Below are 20,421 nucleotides of genomic sequence, written 5' to 3' on the forward strand. Positions count from 1 at the left end.
CCAAAGCACTGTTATAGATCACTTTATATAATTGGATCCGTTTTATTTTCTTCAAAATCTTAAGCTAACATGCTTTTTGCCATTTTCTGTAAAGATGCACTACGCATCTGAAATTCAAAAAGTTTGCCTAATTTATCTGACAAAACAAGCAAGTATAATGTAGCAAATCATTGTACCATCTAAACCGCTGTGAAATGTATTTTCCATAACAAAAAAAGATTGTGTTGTCAGCTGTTTGAAACTGGTGTACAAAACCGAGAGTAAAAGACACAAACACACTTAGGTAAGCATAGAAATAGCTCACATAGATCATATCTACCTCTTCACTTGCTTTCAATAAGAATAACATATCTGTAACTCACATTTCTAAGTGAATTTGGTCAGGTCGCCCCAAAATTGAAAAGGTAGGCCTAAGATACCCTCTCATATCCCCTCAACTTGAGTCTTGGTTTTAACTTAACAGTCCTTCACTGACATGGAGGTTGGCTATTTAATGAATGCATAGCGGGTGGAGGAATTGAATGACAAATCTATGGATATTGCAGCCTATAGCTTAATTTCATCTGTCAAACAGGTAGGCCTACTATCAGACCTCAGGATAAGACCCAGATGCAGACAGTTCGAATCACAGAAGTTTCTTAACAAAAACAGGGGTCAGGCAACCAACAGGTCAAGGGCAGGAAAAGGTCAGTAATCCAGGGCAGTGTCAAAAGGTACTGAACAGCAAGCAGGCTCAGAGCAGGCAGAATGGTCAGGGCAGGCAGAATGGTCAGGGCAGGCAGAATGGTCAAAACCGGAAGAACTAGAAAACGGACTGACGAGTACGGAATATCACGCTGGTAGGCTTGACGAGATAGGATAGACTAGCAACGGACAACCAGAAAACACAGATATAAATGCACAGGAGGATAATGGGTAAAATGGGCGACACCTGGAAGGGGGTGGAGACAAGCACAAGACAGGTGAAACAGATCAGGGTGTGACACCTACCAGTTATTTCTTAAATAGGCTCCAACATAAAGCCTACTTGTTGTTAGTAAAGTCTAATTAAAATGAAGACGGCTTAAATGAATTACACACCTTTTTCTCCCAAATTTAGTGGTATCCAATTGGTAGTTACGGTCTTGTCTCATCGCTGCAACTCCCTTATGGACTCGGGAGAGGTGAAGGCGAGAGTCATGCGTCCTCCGAAACACGACCCAACCAAGCCGTCCTGCTTCTTTACTCAATGCCCACTTAACCCAGAAGCCAGCCACATCAATGTGTCGGAAGAAACACCGTACACCTGGTGACCGTGTCAGCATGCATGCGCACGGCCCACCACAGGAGTCACTAGAGCCAATGGGACAAGGACATCCCTGCCGGCCAAACCTTCCCCTAAACCGGACCATGCTGGGCCAATTGTGCACCACCCCATGGGTCTCCCGGTCGCTGCCGGCTGCAAAAGAGCCTGGACTCGAACCAGGATCTCTAGTGGCACAGCTAGCAACTATAATGCAGTGCCTTAGACCACTGCACCACTCGGGAGGCGAATTTGCCTACTTTTAACACCATGAGCATGAACTGTCCATGGCCAATTGATTGTGCCACGGCTGCTGCTTAAAGTTTCAGCACCACAATGTCAGTTACTCAAATCTGGCAAATTTTGAGGTCAGTAGTATTTTGAGGTCAGTAGTATTTTGTGGGCAAGAAACATATAGATTTTAATCAAAACAATTATAATAGTAGCAAGCTATCAAAGTTGAATTCCCGTCCTCATTCTCATCTTCGCGCTCTCCTTCTCAAACTGAATATATAGTCTATAGTCTATAGGCTAGTGCACGCGTAACCTAATATGCATTTTCTTTAACAAAGCCTAATCAAAAATCATTTTCAGAAGAATACTTTGACTCTCTAGACCTACACAGCACAGCCGGGGCTCAGGTTTGGAATATCCATTGCAGTATGTAATGCAGCCTAGTTTTATTTACACCATCCCAGAAGCTATCTTAGAAATATAACTTTTATCTGTGCTTCTCTGAGCATGCACTTTGTAGCCTATAGTCTATGGATCTTTTGATTGAGACCACATTAAATAGCCTACATCCACAATTCATATTGTGCGTACAGCGAAGAATCAGAGAGGAAGGGTGGCATCGGGCACACATCGATATGTACTGAATGTACAAAACATTAGGAGTTTTTCTAATATTGAGTTGCACCCCCATTTGTCCTCAGAACAGCCTCAATTCGTCAGGGCATGGACACTACAAGGTGTCAAAAGCATTCCAAAGGGATGCTGGCCCATGCATGTTGACTCCAATACTTCTCACAGCTGTCAAGTTGGCTGGATGTCCTTTGGGTGGTGGACCATTCTTGATACACACTGGAAACTTTTGAGCATGAAAAACCCAACAGCATTGAAGTTCTTGACACACTTAAACTGGTGCACCTGGCACCTACTACCATACCCCGTTCAAAGGCACTTAAATCTTTTGTCTTGCCCATTCACCCTCTGAATGGCACACATACAGTACACAATCCATGCCTCAATTGCCTCAAGGCTTAAAAATCCTTTAACCTGTCTCCTCCCCTTCATCTGCACTGATTTTAGATTTAACAAGTGACATCAAAAAGGCATCATACCTTTCACCTTGATTCACCTGAACAGTCTATGTCATGTAAAAAGCATGTGTTTCTAAAGTTTTGTACGCTCGGTGTATAGCCTGATAAGCAACTCCTTCTAAAACACTGAGAAATATTGATATTTTATCAATTACAAATTCCATGACAGTCCCCTGTATTAGATTTAAAAAATACTAAACCCTCCCCTTGACTGAAATTGAAAAAACATGACCCTCCCCCATTTTCCTCCAGGTAACCATTCTGTCAATTTTGATCCGTCCCTAACCAGTAGAGTCCACTCCACTGCACATGGTAAGTTGTACATGCCATTAACATTTTATTTACCAATGCCTTGTATCATGATAGTACTGGTAATGGTCACTGTTTGTTCCATTTGAATGCAGATCATTAACAATAAACATTCTCTTAGTGCTCAAAGTGAATTCTGTATTCATAGTGAATACAGAATGCATGTTTTATAATCAATTATAGTAAATCATGCAAATGGCTGACAATCGTAAACAGAACTTTAACGTGATCTTGCAGCTACTGAACTAAAAACATACAGTTGAAGTCAGAAGTTTACATACACCTAAGCCAAATACAGTGCCTTGCGAAAGTATTCGGACCTCTTGAACTTTGCGACCTTTTGCCACATTTCAGGCTTCAAACATAAAGATATAAATCTTTTTTTGTGAAGAATCAACAACAAGTGGGACACAATCATGAAGTGGAACGACATTTGTTGGATATTTCAAACTTTTTTAACAAATCAAAAACTGAAAAATTGGGCGGGCCTCCAATTTACTCAAATTATGTCAATTAGCCTATCAGAAGCTTCTAATGCCATGACCTAATTTTCTGGAATTTTCCAAGCTGTTCAAAGGCACAGTCAACTTAGTATATGTAAACTTCTGACCACTGGAATTATGATACAGTGAATTATAAGTTAAATAATCTGTCAGTAAACAATTGTTGGAAAAATGACTTGTGTCATGCACAAAGTAGATGTCCTAACCAACTTGCAAAACTATAGTTTGTTCACAAGTAATTTGGGGAGTGGTTGGAAAATGAGTTTTAATGACTCCAACCTAAGTGTATGTAAACGTCTGACTTCAACTGTATGTATTATTGGCCTCCTCCTGATGAGTAACATTTTCAGTCACAAGCTCTGTAAAAGCAATGTACAGCAGCAATGAATGACCTTAAATCTGTCCATGTTTGACTAGTATCTTCCACAGCCTCAGAAATGACCTCTACAGCTCCACCGACCACAACCAGAACCACATCCTTCTTGACCTCAACAAGAGCTCAACCCACCACAACCACACCCTCACCGACTACAAAGACCAGAACCAGAACTACAGGTCGACCGACCTCAATATCAGTTCCTTATACCACTACAAGCAGAACTACAGTCCTAATGACCCCAACTACAGCCCTTCCGATCACAATCACAGCCCAACCAACCATAACCAAAGCCCCACCGTCCACAACCACAGCCCAACCAAGTAGATCTACAGCCCTACCAACCACAACCCAATCAACCACAGACCGACCAACCACATATACAGCCCTACCAACCACAGCCCAACCAACTACAGCTTTACCAATCCCAGCCCTACTGCCTACAACTACAGTCCTACCCACCACAACCACAGCCCAACCAACCACAACTACAGCCCTACGAATCATGACCACAGCCACGCCAACTGCAGCTCAACCAATTCCAACCTCAGTGCAACCGACCAAAGTCCCATCATCCACAACCACAGACCAACTGACCACAACAGCTCAACCGACTACAACCACACCACAACTGACCACAGTCCAAGTGACGACAACCACAACCCAACTGACCACAACCACAGACCAACCAACCACAGCCTTGCTGTGGCCAACCATACCCACAATCAGATTCCGAATGACGACAACCCCAGTTCGACTTACTATGACCACAACCCCATCGACCATAACCGCAATCCTGATAACCGCAACCAAAGCACAACCAACCACAGACCCACCAGCCACAGGCCAAGCTATTACAACCACACAACAATTGCCCACAGCCCAACAAACTACAACCACAACACAACTAACTACAACCACAGCCCCATGGACCATTACCAATATAACCACGACCGCAACCAGAGTGATCACCAAAGCACCCATCACAGAGAAACCAGGTAAGTCATCAAGTTTACTAATGCAAGGCATGAATACTTAGTCTGGGTTCCATTCTGTTTCTGCTTTGCTGCGAACTCCTTATGGAATTGTCATGCCAACATTTTTTGGCTTGACAGAAATCAGGTATCCATCCAATCTTTTTATGCGAGCAAAGTACATGTCGGATAAAAATGTCATGACAGGCCAGATAGGAACATAACATTTTTCAGGAAAACGTTAAAAATGTCGATAATACAAAATACGCTAAAGGTGGGATCTTTTTGTGTCTGTAAAAATAATTTGTTGAGAATGTCGGTGGAAACCCTTATGTGTCAATATTGGGGGAAAAAGGGGGAGGCTTGCAAGCCAAAGAACACCCTTATGTGTCAATATTTATATAATAAGCATCATATCGATGTAAACGTGGAGTCACAATATGACATGTTGTGTGGTCCTCCCACTACGACTAGTCGGGAAAGCATGCAGTTTATTATTATTTAATTTATTTCACCTTTATTTAACCTGGTAGGCCAGTTGAGAACAAGTTCTCATTTACAACTGCGACCTGGCCAAGATAAGCAAAGCAGTGCGACAAAAACAACAACACAGAGTTACACATAAACAAACGTATAGTCAATAAAACAATAGAAAAATCCATGTAAATTGTGTGCAAATGTCGAAGATTAGGGAGGTAAGGCAATAAATAGGCCATAGAGGCGAAATAATAACAATTTAGCATTAACACTGGAGTGATAGATGTGCAGATGATGATGTGCAAGTAGAGATACTGGGATGCAAAAAGATAAATAACAATATGGGATGAGGTACGTAGTTGGGTGTGCTATTTACAGATTGGCTGTGTACAGGTACAATGATCGGTAAACTGCTCTGACAGCAGATGCTTAAAGTTAGAGGGAGATATAAGACTCCAGCTTCAGTGATTTTTGCAATTCGTTCCAGTCATTGGCAGCAGAGAACTGGAAGGAAAGGCGGCAAAACGAGGTGTTGGCTTTGGGGGTGACCAGTGAAATACACCTGCTGGAGTGCGTGCTACGGGTGGGTGTTGCTATGGTGACCATTGAGCTGAGATAAGGCGGGGCTTTACCTAGCAAAGACTTATAGATGACCTGGAGCCAGTGGGTTTGGCGACGACTATGTAGCGTGGGCCAGCCAACGAGAGCATACAGGTCGCAGTGGTGGGTAGTATATTGGATGTCATAAGGTGAAAGCACCAATTTGTAAGTCGCTCTGGATAAGAGCGTCTGCTAAATGACTTAAATGTAAATGTAAATGTATTGGGCTTTGGTGACAAAACAGATGGCACTGTGATAGACTGCATTCAGTTTGCTGAGTAGAGAGCTGGAGGCTATTTTGTAAATGACATCGCCAAAGTCAAGGATCAGTAGGATAGTCAGTTTTACGAGGGTATGTTTGGCAGCATGAGTGAAGGAGGCTTTGTTGTGAAATAGGAAGACAATTCTAGATTTAATTTTGGATTGGAGATGCTTAATGTGAGTCTGGAAGGAGAGTTTACAGTCTAACCAGACACCTAGGTATTTGAGTAGGGTTGTAGATATTAGACTATAGATTAAATAAATGATGATGATCATCACAGGCTGGTGCAAGGTGATGAGCTTGATCCTTCTTTCTAAAAAATATTGAGGGTCCTTAATCTGATGACATGATCATTGATGCTTGCCTGCCATTTGATCAAATAAACTTGCTCTTTTGTCCATAATAATCTCATCGTGTAGGCTATACGTGCGCTATAGCCAACATGCTAGAATGCATGTGCCAATACTGGAGTGGGCACTCTCACTATATAACGCAATTTTATTTGTGAGAAGACCATCAGTAGAGTTGAATATAGGTACATAAACTGCTAGCAGGAGCAGGGCATAGAACATTGCATTGATGGTAAACAGCTAATAAGTTAAACATAGCATAATTGGTGGCTAAAGATGGCTACATTAGCAATGGAATTAGCAGTGCAATATTAGCAGTAACCAGTAGATAAATAACAGTAAATGGCATATAACTGGCATACAAAGTACCGTAAATTGCATAGCATTAGGCTAACAGGCTAATAGAAGAAGCACAGAAAGGCTATAGCAAATAAACAAACAATACACACTATATGTCACAAGGTCTCCTGCGGTCACACCGGGTGAGATCAGCCGCACAGCCAACAGTATCCTTTGTCCTACAGCCACTTGAGATTTTGCTTGACAGCCATTGAGGTGAATCTCTTCCACCTGCTGAAGTAGTGGTCCCTGTTTTCGTACAGTGGGCAGTAAAGCCTTTGACTTGGCCTTGGCCCCTGCTGTGGGCTGTGCAGGTGTTAGTTCCTGTGGAGGAGACTTTGTTGCCCCATAATACATGGTGTCATTGGAGCCTTTTTGCTGAAAGGCCGCAGGCTTCTCCTGTTGGGTATTGACCCTGACTGCACCCAGGTGACTCTGCTTCCATCTTCAGCCATTGTACTAGGTACTGAAGGAGCGCCATTTGATGGTCAGTGAACTCTGAGAAGTGGCAGTTTAAACTAGAGATGAGCTGCCCAGGTCCCCTTTCAGACGGACAATGATGCAGCAGAAGACATAATGAAGTCACTATTTGGTTGCCGCAAATACACACACGGCATTGAATAGTAGTAGTAGGGTTGATAATGGTGGAAGTGCAAGTGATAGTGAAGTCGTTTTCTATGGGTAAGAAACAGAAAGAAACACGGGCTGTAATTACAGTTATTGCTACACAATAGAAATGTATGCTACTATGCTAATAGATGTACATAAGGTGCCAGCAGGAGCAGTGCAATCGAGCATCGAAGCAATGGTAAATGGCTAATAAGCTACTTAGCATAGCATAATCAGTGGATCCAGATGACTACATTAGCATTGGAATTAACAGTGCAATATTAGCAGTAACCAGTAGATAAATAACAGTAAATAGCACATAAAGTACTGTAAACGGCATAGCATTAGGCTAATAGCAGAGGCGCACAAAGGCTACAGTAAATAAACAACCAATACACACAATGTGGAGTAATTATGTTAACGGCGCTGCAATGCTAACAGTTTAGTTAGGCAAACTAAACACTGTATTTACCATGGGGAGTTAGCATACTAACCATGTTAACGACTCTAGCATGCTAACGACACTAGCATGTTAAAAAGGACATAAACCGGAAACCATAAGTGATGCTGGAAACCATGCCGAATATTTGTTGCCTTTTAGCTGTTTGGGACTACAAACACAACCGCCATCTTAGGTCACATAGTATCCTATGTTATGGGGGTACCACATGGAATGACTCACACTCTAAAAGCATGAAAAGTAATGGGAAACTAACAGAACCACACTAACAATATGCACAGCACACAAGAGGGCCTGTGGTAGCGGTTTCCGTTTTTAAAGTGCAAGCATTTGTAACACAATGAAAACATTGTTACACTGTAAGACAGTATAATAGTGAATATATTGGCTAATTACATACACATGCACACTTCAAGCATGACAATGGTAAGCTAGAACAGGCCACTTACTTTGTATTGACGCACTAGAACCACACCATGTTAGGAAAAGTGTCCAGAGTTTGTAGTCTAGTATGCACTCTTCAGCTACAGTGTAATATTCTTCATTAAAGGTATCCACATCTCCTTTAGTGATGGTTTGTTCGCGAACAAATCAGCTCTAAGAGCCGGCTCTGGTAGGTGAACCTCGGGAGCCAGCTTGCATATCAGAAGAGCCGAATATACACCTTAGCCAAATACATTTAAACTCAGTTTTTCGCAATTCCCAACATTTAATCATAGCAAAAATTCCCTGTCATAGGTCAGTAGAATCACCACTTTATTTTAAGAATGTGAAATGTCAGAATAATAGAAGAGAGAATGATTTATTTCAACTTTTATTTATTTCATCACATTCCCAGTGGGTCAGAAGTTTACATACACTAAATTATTATTTGATAGCATTAACTTTAAATTGTTTAACTTGGGTCAAACGTTTCAGGGTAGCCTTCCACAAGCTTCCCACAATAAGTTGGGTAAATTTTGGCAGAGCTGGTGTAATTGAGTCAGGTTTGTAGGCATCCTTGCTCGCACACTCTTTTTCAGTTCTACCCACAAATTTCCTATAGGATGGGATCAGGGCGTTGTGATGGCCACTCCAATACTTTGACTTTGTTGTCCTTTCGCCATTTTCCACAACTTTGGAAGTATGTTTGGGGTCATTGTCCATTTGGGACCAAGCTTTAACTTCCTGACTGATGTCTTGAGATGTTGCTTCAACATATCCACATCATTTTCCTGCCTCATGATGCCATCTATTTTGTGAAGTGCACCAGTCCCTCCTGCAGCAAAGCACCCCCACAACATGATGCTACCTCCCCCGTACTTCACGGTTGGGATGGTGTTCTTTGGCTTGCAAGCCTCCCCCTTTTTCCCCCAAACGTAACGATGGTCGTTGTGACCAAACAGTTCTATTTTTGTTTAATCAGAACAGAGGACATTTCTCCAAAAAGGACGATCTTTGTCCCCGCAAAAAAAAAAAAATAATAATATTGTCCTAAATGCTTAAGCGCACACACATTCGTTCTGACTGTCTGCTCAGACTAACAGCCTCACCTGTTGTTCCTGTCAGTCAGACAAGCAGTGTCAACCAATGAGGCACAGATGCGTGAGAGAGGGCCGAGAGAGAGAAAGGACATTTGTGAAAACAACAGCCGGAAAATGAGTCGAAAGCACAGTAGCATTTGGATGCATTTTAATAATGTAGACAATGTTAGAGCACAGTGTGGAATTTGCCAAAACAAAATCTCATATAACGCCGGTTCTATGCACAACATACACCGGCATATGCGAACTGTGCACCCAACTGTGAAGCTTGCTGTAGCGGAGCTTCGAGAATCTAGCGGGCCTGCTAGTGATAGTGGTGGAGCCAGCACCTCCACACGTGGAGATGTATCCACTCAGTCAAGTAGGCCTATTCTGCGACCCACAGCAACACAGTCTTCTATGGACCAGTTTATGCCAAAGTCTATGTCTGTAGCAAAATAAGGCCAAATTGATATTGCATTGCTAAAATGATTGCCACCAATTTCCAGCCATTCTCGATCATGGAGGACAGAGGTTTTTGAAATTATAGCAATAGTCTAAACCCAATGTACCCAATTCCAAGCCGGAAAACCCTTTTGAAATCAACAGTACGAGAGCACACAGGCTTCAGTGCGGGAAAGAGCCCAAAAAGCTACTGTAGTTTGCCTTATCACTGACTGCTGGACATCAAGGGTAACCACTTATTACATGTTGGTTACATGTAACTTCATTGAAGATATTTTCAATGTTTAGCTGTCTTCTGGACTGCTTTGAGTTCAGCGACAGACACACCTCAGAGAACTTGGCAGAGGAACATTTGAGAGTGGCCAGAGAATGGCAAGTAGATGGAAAAGTGGTCTGTTTTGTTAGCGACACTGCAGCTAACATAACCAAAGCCATGAAAATGTTTTAAGGGACCCATCATCCATGTCTTGCCCACACAATAAACCTGATTGTAAGAGATACTCTTAAGGTGATGAAGCCCACTGTGGACAAAGTGAAAGCAGCTGTGGAATACTTCCACAGGAGTACAGTAGGTGCTGAAAAACTGAAGTCTACACAACGCCAGATGGGGATGCCTGAGCTAAGGCTTAAACAAGACTGCACTACAAAGTGGAATTCAACATGTTTTATGTTGAAGCGGATTCTTGAGTCAAAGGATGACATCATCTCTACCCTGGCCATTGTCAATGCACCTGTTGATGCTCTGACCTAAGAGGAATGGGAGGTGGTGGAGGAGGTGTTCAGAATCCTGGAACCCTTTGAGCAGGTCATTGTGGAGATCAGTGGACAGAGGTACAGTAAGCAGTTATTACTACATAATTATTTAATCCAGTATTATAAATGTATATGAGCAGTAGATGAGTATGTAGTATCAGTAGACAAAACATGAACCTGAACTAATAAGTTACTGTTCTCTCTTTTCAGCTATGTGAGACTCAAAAATGACACTCCTGTGTAAGGGTCTGCAGCAAATCACAGCCAGCCACCAGAGAGAAGCAAATGTAACCACAGGACATGTGACAGAGTTGATGGACACCCTATGTTTATCAATGGACAGAAAGTTCCTCCGAATGGAATATACTCACGTGCTATCAGAAACTGCTGCACTTGACCCCAGGTTTAAGAAGTTAGCCTTCAGGGATGTCAGAACGATTGATGAGGCTCTTTAAAGAATAACCTCAGCAGCAGGGAGGGACAGCCCCAGCAGTCAACTGGCTCAGGCACCAGAGCAAAAGGAAGAAGAGGGATCAGATGGAGCAGAAGCACCAGCAGTAGTGCCACAAACATCTGCTGTTTGGATGCTGTTTGACGAGAGAGCACCTGGGGATGCAGCACGAAGGAATCCCTCAGGAATCCCATAATGGAGGTCCGATCCTATTTGGAGGAGCCCCTCTGATCTGCAGATCCTCTGAGCTGGTGGAAGAACAAGGCCTCTGTCTACCCGCGGCTTCTCTCAGAGAGGGTCTTCTCAAAAACGGGACAAATAATTAGTGAGAGAAGAAACCGCATCAGCCTCTCGAAAGTGAGGCAGCTTGCATTTCTGAATGCAAATCTCTCATAAAAGCAAAATATGGTAAGCATTGCTGTGTGCTGCTGGTTAAAACATGGCAATAAAGAAGAGAGAGAAAAGAGGGACCAGTTTAATGTTTTAAGTGGAATGCTGCAGTTTTGCACGTTGTTACTTATTTTTCTTTGATATGGTGCAATATTATATTATTATGTTGTTCAGATTGTATTAGTTTTGAATTGTTACATTTATATGTACTTTGTTTCTATACATTAAAAAAGTTATACTTTAATGCACATGTGTAATAGCATCCCTCTTTTTTGCATTTATTTCAATTTGTGGGATGATGCAGTTTTGCAAATTGTTATTTATTTTTCTTTGATATGGTGCAATATTCTATTATGCTGTTCAGATTGTATTCGTTTTGAATGGTTAGATTTATATGCACTTTGTTTATATACATTAAAAAGTTATAGTTTAAATGCAAATGTTTAATAGCATTCTTTTTCATAAACAAACCAATGCATTTTTAAATACATTGTGGTTAAGGTAGAGTATGATTTCATTTCATAATTTAATTAGAATTGTTTTAACACCAACCATAGTCAACACGTCGCAAACTGTTTGACTTGAAAAAATACTAACCCTCTTAGAACTCTCGCTCTATACTGCCCCTGTTGGAGAAAGTGCGTACCCATAGTAAACTGAAAATATTTTTACCCAAAATTGCTAATATATGCATATAAAAATTATTATTGAATAGAAAACACTCTAAAGTTTCTAAAACCGTTTAAATTATGTCTGTATGTAAAGCAGAACTCTCAGGAGAGCCATTCTCCCAAACACTCTGTCAACAATGGAAAAGTTGGGTCTACTTTGACGTCATCGCCAACACCCTTCCCAGGCAGCTACGGATCCAGGAACAGTCTCTATCAGTTCAGCGCGATGTCTGCTTTCAAATGGAGCGTTCACTGTGAGAATTGCACGAGCCCTGCACCTTTGGCGAGCGAAAATCCGCGTGTCCCTCTCAAAACCGGGCACTCTATTGCGTGCAGCCGATTTGGAGTACGTCTTTTTCCAACATGCAGCATTTGAAGCCGGTTTGTCTGTTAGCGCTGTCCTTTGTTCTACATGCTAAAAACATCATAAAGCTCGATTTTGCACATCGTTTGACCAGTTTAATCGGCATATAATATGTAAATTGTAAGTTTTAATGCGCAGAGTGCTGGACCAGAAGTCATTTTTGATGCATTCCAGCTGAAGCTGTTAGCATATGCTAATACAGGGACACACAACGTGAAACCAAACGATGTATTGGGTAAGTATGACTCCTTCTACGTCTTCTGATGGAAGAACATCAAAGGTAAGGGAATATTTATGTGGTTATTTTGGGTTTCTGTGGACTCCAAACGTACTGCTAATATCTGAGCGCCGACTCCTAGTATAGCCAAGTGAACGATGTCTGTAACGTTAAAAATAAATGTAATACAGCGGTTGCATTAAGAAGAAGTGTATCTTTGTAAATATATGTAGAACATGTATATTTAGTCATGTTTATTGCTTGTTATCTGACGTTATCTGTCGGAGCTATCATCATTTCTCCTGACATTTGAGTAGCATGTTTTTTTTTTAAATGTTGTCAACCGAGATTTATGGATATTATATAGCATATTATTGAAAAAAAAAATGTACTGTGTAACATGTAATATTACTGTCATCTGATGAAGATTTTCAAAAGGTTAGTGAATTATTTATTTTTTAATCCTACTTTTAAATTTTATTTTTTCTGTGACAAAATGGCCGCCGCTTGCCTTTTGTTTCGGTGGTGATCTAATATAAATATGTGCTATGTTTTCGCCGTAAAACATTTTAGAAATCTGACTTGCTGGGTAGATAAACAACTTGTTTATCTTTCATTTGAGCTATTTTACTTGTTAATGTGTGGAGGTTAAATATTTTTAGGAATATTTTTTCGCATTGTGCGTTATGCTAATGTGCTTGAGCCGTAGTCACGATCCCGGATCCGGGAGAGGGGGCTCTAAGAGTTAAAAGAGCCGGGTCTTTTTGGTGACCTGAGCTGAATGAGCCAGCTCACTGAAAAGAGCCGGAATGCCCATCACCACTAAAGACCGATAAGGGTAGAGCTATGCTTTTATAGTTGTCCCACTCCACAGGCCCATTGGCCTGGGCCCAGGTGGACTGGATCAAAGGAGGTGATGGACAGATCAAGAGGTGCAATGAAAGGTCACATTGGGGGACATGCCCTAACATGTCATTAGACCTGCAGAGACCACCAGTAGGCCTTGCACTTCAAAAGAATAAACATGCACTGACCACGGTTTTCTACAGTGCTGTTGTTTGACATTTGATCTAAAAACTCCTAAGTTACATTAGACATTTATGTCATTTCACAGACGCTCTTATCCAGAGCGACTTACAGGAGCATATAGGGTTAAGTGCCTTGCTCAAGGGCACATTGACAGATGTTTCACCTAGTCAGCTCTGGGATTCGAACCAGCAACCTTTCAGTTACTGTCCCAACACTTAACTGCTAGACGACCTGCCACCCCATAAATATCTTATTTTCATCCTGATTATTTAATATTAATCAAATTAAACACACTCTCCTTTTAAAAACGAATTCCTATTAATACTCAACCAACAATAAAAATGAATAAAAATAGGTTTTACTGTCACATACACCAGATAGGTGCAGTGAAATGTGGTGTTTAACAGGGTCAGTCATAGTAGTACGGCGCCCCTGGAGAAAATTAGGGTTAAGTGCCTTGCTCAAGGGCACATTGACAGACTTTCACAAAAAAAATCCCTACTTTAATTGACTGTGTTCATGTACAGGCGTACCACTGCTCCCTTCTGGCCAGACCTGGGTCTATATATATCAAGCGTTTCAGAGTAGGAATACTGATTGTCGTGGAATATTCTAATCAAGTGAGAGAGACTTTGTCATTTCTTCAAACAATCATCTTTATTCAATATAGATTCATTATTACAATAATGAGGCTGGTCTACCCCACACCCTTGAGTGTTGGACCAAGTAACCTAACCTTTACACAAATTCAGAGTACTATATATAACTGACACTAAAAATGCTTAGTCATTGTTAGTTCCACCCATGCTATGCAGATTGGGGCATCATAAGCCACTCTGGGTTCATCTTGTCGTTATCTTTACAGGGTTGTTATCTTAACCCCACACTGGCTTAGTTCCCCAGATGCAAGGATGATTTTGAGACAATGGGGGATTGTTCTACTCTTAAGCTATCCCAAGTAAAACACATGCTTGTCTATGTAATACAGTCTTTAACCTCTCTTGGGCATGCCCAAAGTAAACTGCCTGTTACTCAGGCCCAGAAGCTAGGATATGCATGGTATATTTGGATAGAAAACACTCAAGTTTCTAAAACTTCTAAAACTGTCTGGGAGTATAACAGAACTGATATGGCAGGCAAAACCCTGAGGACAAACCATCCCCCCCAAAAAAGAATTCAGCCTACCACTATTTTTAATGGCCATCACTTTTATTATAAGGCCAAGTCCTCCCAGATTGCAGTTCCTTGGGCTTCCACTAGATGTCAACAGTCTTTAGAAAGAGTTTCAGGCTGGTTTTTGGAAAAATGTGTCAGAAATTGTAGTTTTTCTAGGTGGCTCCCATTTTGGCTGTAGGGTTTCCAAGCGCGTGGAAGAAAGCACGTTCTTTGGTATTTTTCTCCGGTAAAGACAACAATGATTCTCCGTCTTAAATTGTATAATTTATTTACGTATTAGGGTACCTAAGGTTTGATTATAAACGTTGTTTGACTTGTTTGGAAAAGTTTATTAGTAACGTTTGGGATTCATTTTGTATGCATTTTGATGGAGGGAAACTGGGTGGATTATTGACTGAAGCGTGCCAGCAGAATTGAGTTTTTATGGATATAAAGAAGGACATTATCGAACAAAAGGACCATTTGTGATGTAACTGGGACCTTTTGGAGTGCCAACAGAAGAAGATCATCAAAGGTAAGGCATTTTTTACATCACTATTTCTGACTTTTGTGTCGCACCTGCCTGGTTGAAATATGTTTTTCATGTGTTTGTATGCGGGGCGCTGTCCTCAGATAATTGCATGGTTTGCTTTTGCCGTAAAGCCTCCAGTCCTGGAAAAAAGAATCCTACTTAAAACTGACTATCCTACCGATCCTCGACTTCGGCGATGTCATCTACAAAATAGCTTCCAATACTCTACTCAGCAAACTGGATGCAGTTTATCACAGTGCCATCCGTTTTGTTACTAAAGCACCTTATACCACCCACCACTGCGACCTGTATGCTCTAGTCGGCTGGTCCTCGCTACATATTCGTCGCCAGACCCACTGGCTCCAGGTCATCTACAAGTCCATGCTAGGTAAAGCTCCGCCTTATCTCAGTTCACTGGTCACAATGGCAACACCCACCCGTAGCACGCGCTCCAGCAGGTGTATCTCACTGATCATCCATAAAGCCAACACCTCATTTGGCCGCCTTCCCTTCCAGTTCTCTGCTGCCTGTGACTGGAACGAATTGCAAAAATCTGAAGTTGGAGACTTTTATTTCCCTCACCAACTTTAAACATCTGCTATCTGAGCAGTTTACCGATCGCTGCAGCTGTATATAGTCCATCGGTAAATAGCCCACCCAATTTAGCTACCTCATCCCCATACTGTTTTTATTTATTTACTTTTCTGCTCTTTTGCACACCAGTATCTCTACCTGCACATGACCATCTGATCATTTATCACTCCAGTGTTAATCTGCTAAATCGTAATTATTCGCCTACCTCCTCATGCCTTTTGCACACAATATATATAGACTCTTTTTTTCTGCTGTGTTATTGACTTGTTTATTGTTTACTCCATGTGTAACTCTGTGTTGTTGTCTGTTCACACTGCTATGCTTTATCTTGGCCAGGTCGCAGTTGTAAATGTTCTCAACTAGCCTACCTGGTTAAATAAAGGTGAAATAAAAATACAAAAATCTTACACAGCGGTTGGATTAACAAGAAGTTAAGATTTATTTTGATGTATTACACTTGTGATTTTATGAAAGTTAAATATTTATAATACTATAGTTTGAATTTCGCGCTCTGCAATTTCAACGGATGTTGGCCAGGTGGGACGCTACCATCCCACCTCCCCATAAGAAGTTAACTAATTTGTCAGCTCAAGTCATCTCTGGTCACGATATGCTCAGATTAGCTGCAGGAAACTAAAATGGAGACCATAAAAACACAGACACTAGTAGGACAGAAATGTCTTACTATTAGGTACATATTAATTGTTAACCATTAATATCAAATAAATCAGGTAAATACGTCATTTTCACTCACATTCCCCTCTCAAGAAACTCAGTTTCTTCTAGAAAAATTCAAGATTGTTAAGTATACATTTAAACTAACAAAATACATCCCTCTGGTGCCTGACATTTCATCATGGTAAACAACCTTCCTCTGGGTTGCTGAGCTTAATACCTTCATCAAAACACAGTCAATTTGGAACATAATAAAACCCATAAAATGAACATCACACATAAGCTTCATTACAACAGACAGGACAGTCATCATGTTGGCACCACACACATAGGTAGGGTCAGCATGATAAAAGTGTCCACTCCATTTAGAACCCTTCCTACACCAGTGACAGAGACCTGGGCACCTTGTACACACAGTGTAGAACATGAGCTCCACATCTGGGTCCTTATGCTCAGAATTGGGGTCCTCATCATCAGAGATGTAGTCAGGAATAGGGAATAGGTCAGGGAAATCATTCAGTTTCCAAATAATAATTAAAAACCTAATTAATTATCCAACCCAAAATCCGGAATGACATTGCAAAGTGATTCACATTGGTTCTATCGCTCAACATTTTAAACCCTCAACTTAAACACACATCAAATACTGGCAGAATGTACACTCATATTAACATACAATATAATGATCCTATAATTCTAGTATTAACTTTCTCATCACAATTTATAATTACAGATCAGTATCTCAATGTATTCTTAGCCTAAATTACTATACATTTTGCAGTGTGTAGACCTCCCCAATCAACCTGATACCCCCAAATAAACCATTTTGGATAACTCTAAATCAATTACAGGCACAGTTGATCGTTATCCCGATCATCCAGCAGACCCAATCGGATGAGATTTATCGAAACAAAACAGAATAAACAACGCAACAATACACTGCTTCATATATCACTCAAGGTGTGTATACTTCCATCCAAAAACCTGAAAAGACTGGTAATTCCCCCATTTTGGCACATGATTCACCACTCAAACCCTTCAAATAAGTGTTTCTTACTATATTAGACTAATAAAAAAAATGAACATTCATACATTTCATATCCCAAGTTTCCAGTAAGTTTCCAGTACATTTCTTATCAAAAAAGAATTCACGTGTTCAATGAAACTCAGAAAATAAAAACTTCCACGTGCGTGTGTGTGCCCCTTTAAGATACCTCGGCACTAACCCATATTCATAACCAGTAAGTGGTGTTTGTGCGTGCTGGTGTGTGTGTATGTGGTAAACCATATGGGAAAAACAAACAAAACTGGCCAGGCCTTATTTCATTTGGTTGCTCCTCTTTACCACCGAATCCGAATACCTTTATACCTAGAAAACTGCTGAATTTCACTGACTGATCTCCCAAGACCTCAGGAAACATTTCAAAGAGAAAGAAAATGACTACCCCCATTCTCATTGAAGAGAAAGTTTAAATTTCTTTAGCATAAGGAATCAGTGTTATTTGATTACAGGTATCTCTATTAAAAAATTGTTTGACACGTGATCTTCTATATCTCCTTTAACATACATACTGTAGTGGACTTCCAGCAGTCCTGGAAAAAAGAATCCTACTTAAATCACATCAGATAATAGTGTTCCATTAAGTGGAATCGACACCGTCTAAAATAAACAAACCCATAACCCCATTCCGGTAATCTAATAATTTCAACATGTTGCATTCATTTAGTCAAATGGAGTGCAATCAAAAACACAAATAATACACTGCTCAAAAAAATAAAGGGAACACTTAAACAACACAATGTAACTCCAAGTCAATCACACTTCTGTGAAATCAAACTGTCAACTTAGGAAGCAACGTTGATTGACAATAAATTTCACATGCTGTTGTGCAAATGGAATAGACAACAGGTGGAAATTACAGGCAATTAGCAAGACATCTCCAATAAAGGAGTGGTTCTGCAGGTGGTGACCACAGACCACTTCTCAGTTCCTATGCTTCCTGGCTGATGTTTTGGTCACTTTTGAATGCTGGTGGTTCTATTCACTCTAGTGGTAGCATGAGACGGAGTCTACAACCCACACAAGTGGCTCAGGTAGTGCAGCTCATCCAGGATGGAACATCAATGCGAGCTGTGGCAAGAAGGTTTGCTGTGTCTGTCAGCGTAGTGTCCAGAGCATGGAGGCGCTACCAGGAGACAGGCCAGTACATCAGGAAACGTGGAGGAGGCCATAGGAGGGCAACAACCCAGCAGCAGGACCGCTACCTCCGCCTTTGTGCAAGGAGGAGCAGGAGGAGCACTGCCAGAGCCCTGCAAAATGACCTCCAGCAGGCCACAAATGTGCATGTGTCTGCTCAAACGGTCAGAAACAGACTCCATGAGGGTGGTATGAGGGCCCGACGTCCACTGGTGGGGGTTGTGCTTACAGCTCAACACCGTGCAGGACGTTTGGCATTTGCCAGAAAACACCAAGATTGGCAAATTCGCCACTGGCGCCCTGTGCTCTTCACAGATGAAAGCAGGTTCACACTGAGCACATTTGACAGACGTGACAGAGTCTGGAGACGCTGTGGAGAACGTTCTGCTGCCTGCAACATCCTCCAGCATGACCGGTTTGGCGGTGGGTCAGTCATGGTGTGGGGTGGCATTTCTTTGGGGGGCTGCACAGCCCTCCATGTGCTCGCCAGAGGTAGCCTGACTGCCATTAGGTACCGAGATGAGATCCTCAGACCCTTGTGAGACCATATGCTGGTGCGGTTGACCCTGGGTTCCTCCTAATGCAAGACAATGCTAGACCTCATGTGGCTGGAGTGTGTCAGCAGTTCCTGTAAGAGAAAGGCATTGATGCTATGGACTGGCCCGCCCGTTCCCCAGACCTGAATCCAATTGAGCACATCTGGGACATCATGTCTCGCTCCATCCAACAACGCCACGTTGCACCACAGACTGTCCAGGAGTTGGCGGATGCTTTTGTCCAGGTCTGGGAGGAGATCCCTCAGGAGACCATCCGCCACCTCATCAGGAGCATGCCCATGCCTTGTAGGGAGGTCATACAGGCACGTGGAGGCCACACACACTACTGAGCCTCATTTTGACTTGTTTTAAGGACATTACATCAAAGTTGGATCAGCCTGTAGTATGGTTTTCCACTTTTGGAATTTTGAGTGTGACTCCAAATCCAGACCTCCATGGGTTGATACATTTCATTTCCATTGATAATTTTTGTGTGATTTTGTTGTCAGCACATTCAACTATGTAAAGAAAAAAGTATTTAATAAGAATATTTCATTCATTCAGATCTAGGATGTGTTATTTTAGTGTTCCCAGTGTATATTAATATTTACATACTGTCACCCATCATAAATAAAATAAACCAAACCATGATTATTCTCTCCATACTAGAAAGCAATGTTTACATGTAGTCTACCCTAACAATTTTACTTTATATTTTTAATACCAACCTCAGCTGGACACTCATTAAATGTCTATTATTTTAAGATGAACCTGTAATGCGCCAAATGTCGAAAATACATCAGCCAATTCTCAAACAATCCAAACAATTCAAATTCGAAATTCTTACTTTCCAATTTACTTACTTTCCATTGTTACCTTCACTAGTCTACATTTATGTGTCCTTAAACTCAGAAAGCCCTATACAATCTCTAAAATAATCGAATTATGTCTTTCTGCTACCTCTGTCTTTCCATCTAACGTTACTATACCAGGTGAACATTTTTTTTAAATTATAGTCAAAACAAAA

The 20,421-nt window shown here is 41.3% G+C and overlaps 1 protein-coding gene across 6 annotated transcripts in view; it reads left to right on the top strand.

Annotated features, from left to right (window-relative positions):
* The window catches only part of LOC115139687 (HERV-H LTR-associating protein 1), a 105,377-nt gene that overhangs the window by 44,227 nt on the left and 40,729 nt on the right, over positions 1–20,421 (top strand). For 3 of the 6 annotated variants that reach the window (XM_029677334.2, XM_029677335.2, XM_029677337.2), the window contains 2 exons: positions 2,857–2,916; positions 3,834–4,790. In XM_029677334.2, coding sequence (XP_029533194.1) covers positions 2,857–2,916; positions 3,834–4,790 — 1,017 coding nt within the window. Of the gene's footprint in view, positions 1–2,856; positions 2,917–3,833; positions 4,791–10,391; positions 11,865–20,421 lie in introns of those variants that run through there. The other 3 variants (XR_010465586.1, XM_065026475.1, XM_029677336.2) reach the window with 3 other exon arrangements.

Source organism: Oncorhynchus nerka, linkage group LG13 (assembly GCF_034236695.1).
Source record: "Oncorhynchus nerka isolate Pitt River linkage group LG13, Oner_Uvic_2.0, whole genome shotgun sequence".
Classification (NCBI taxonomy): domain Eukaryota; kingdom Metazoa; phylum Chordata; class Actinopteri; order Salmoniformes; family Salmonidae; genus Oncorhynchus; species Oncorhynchus nerka.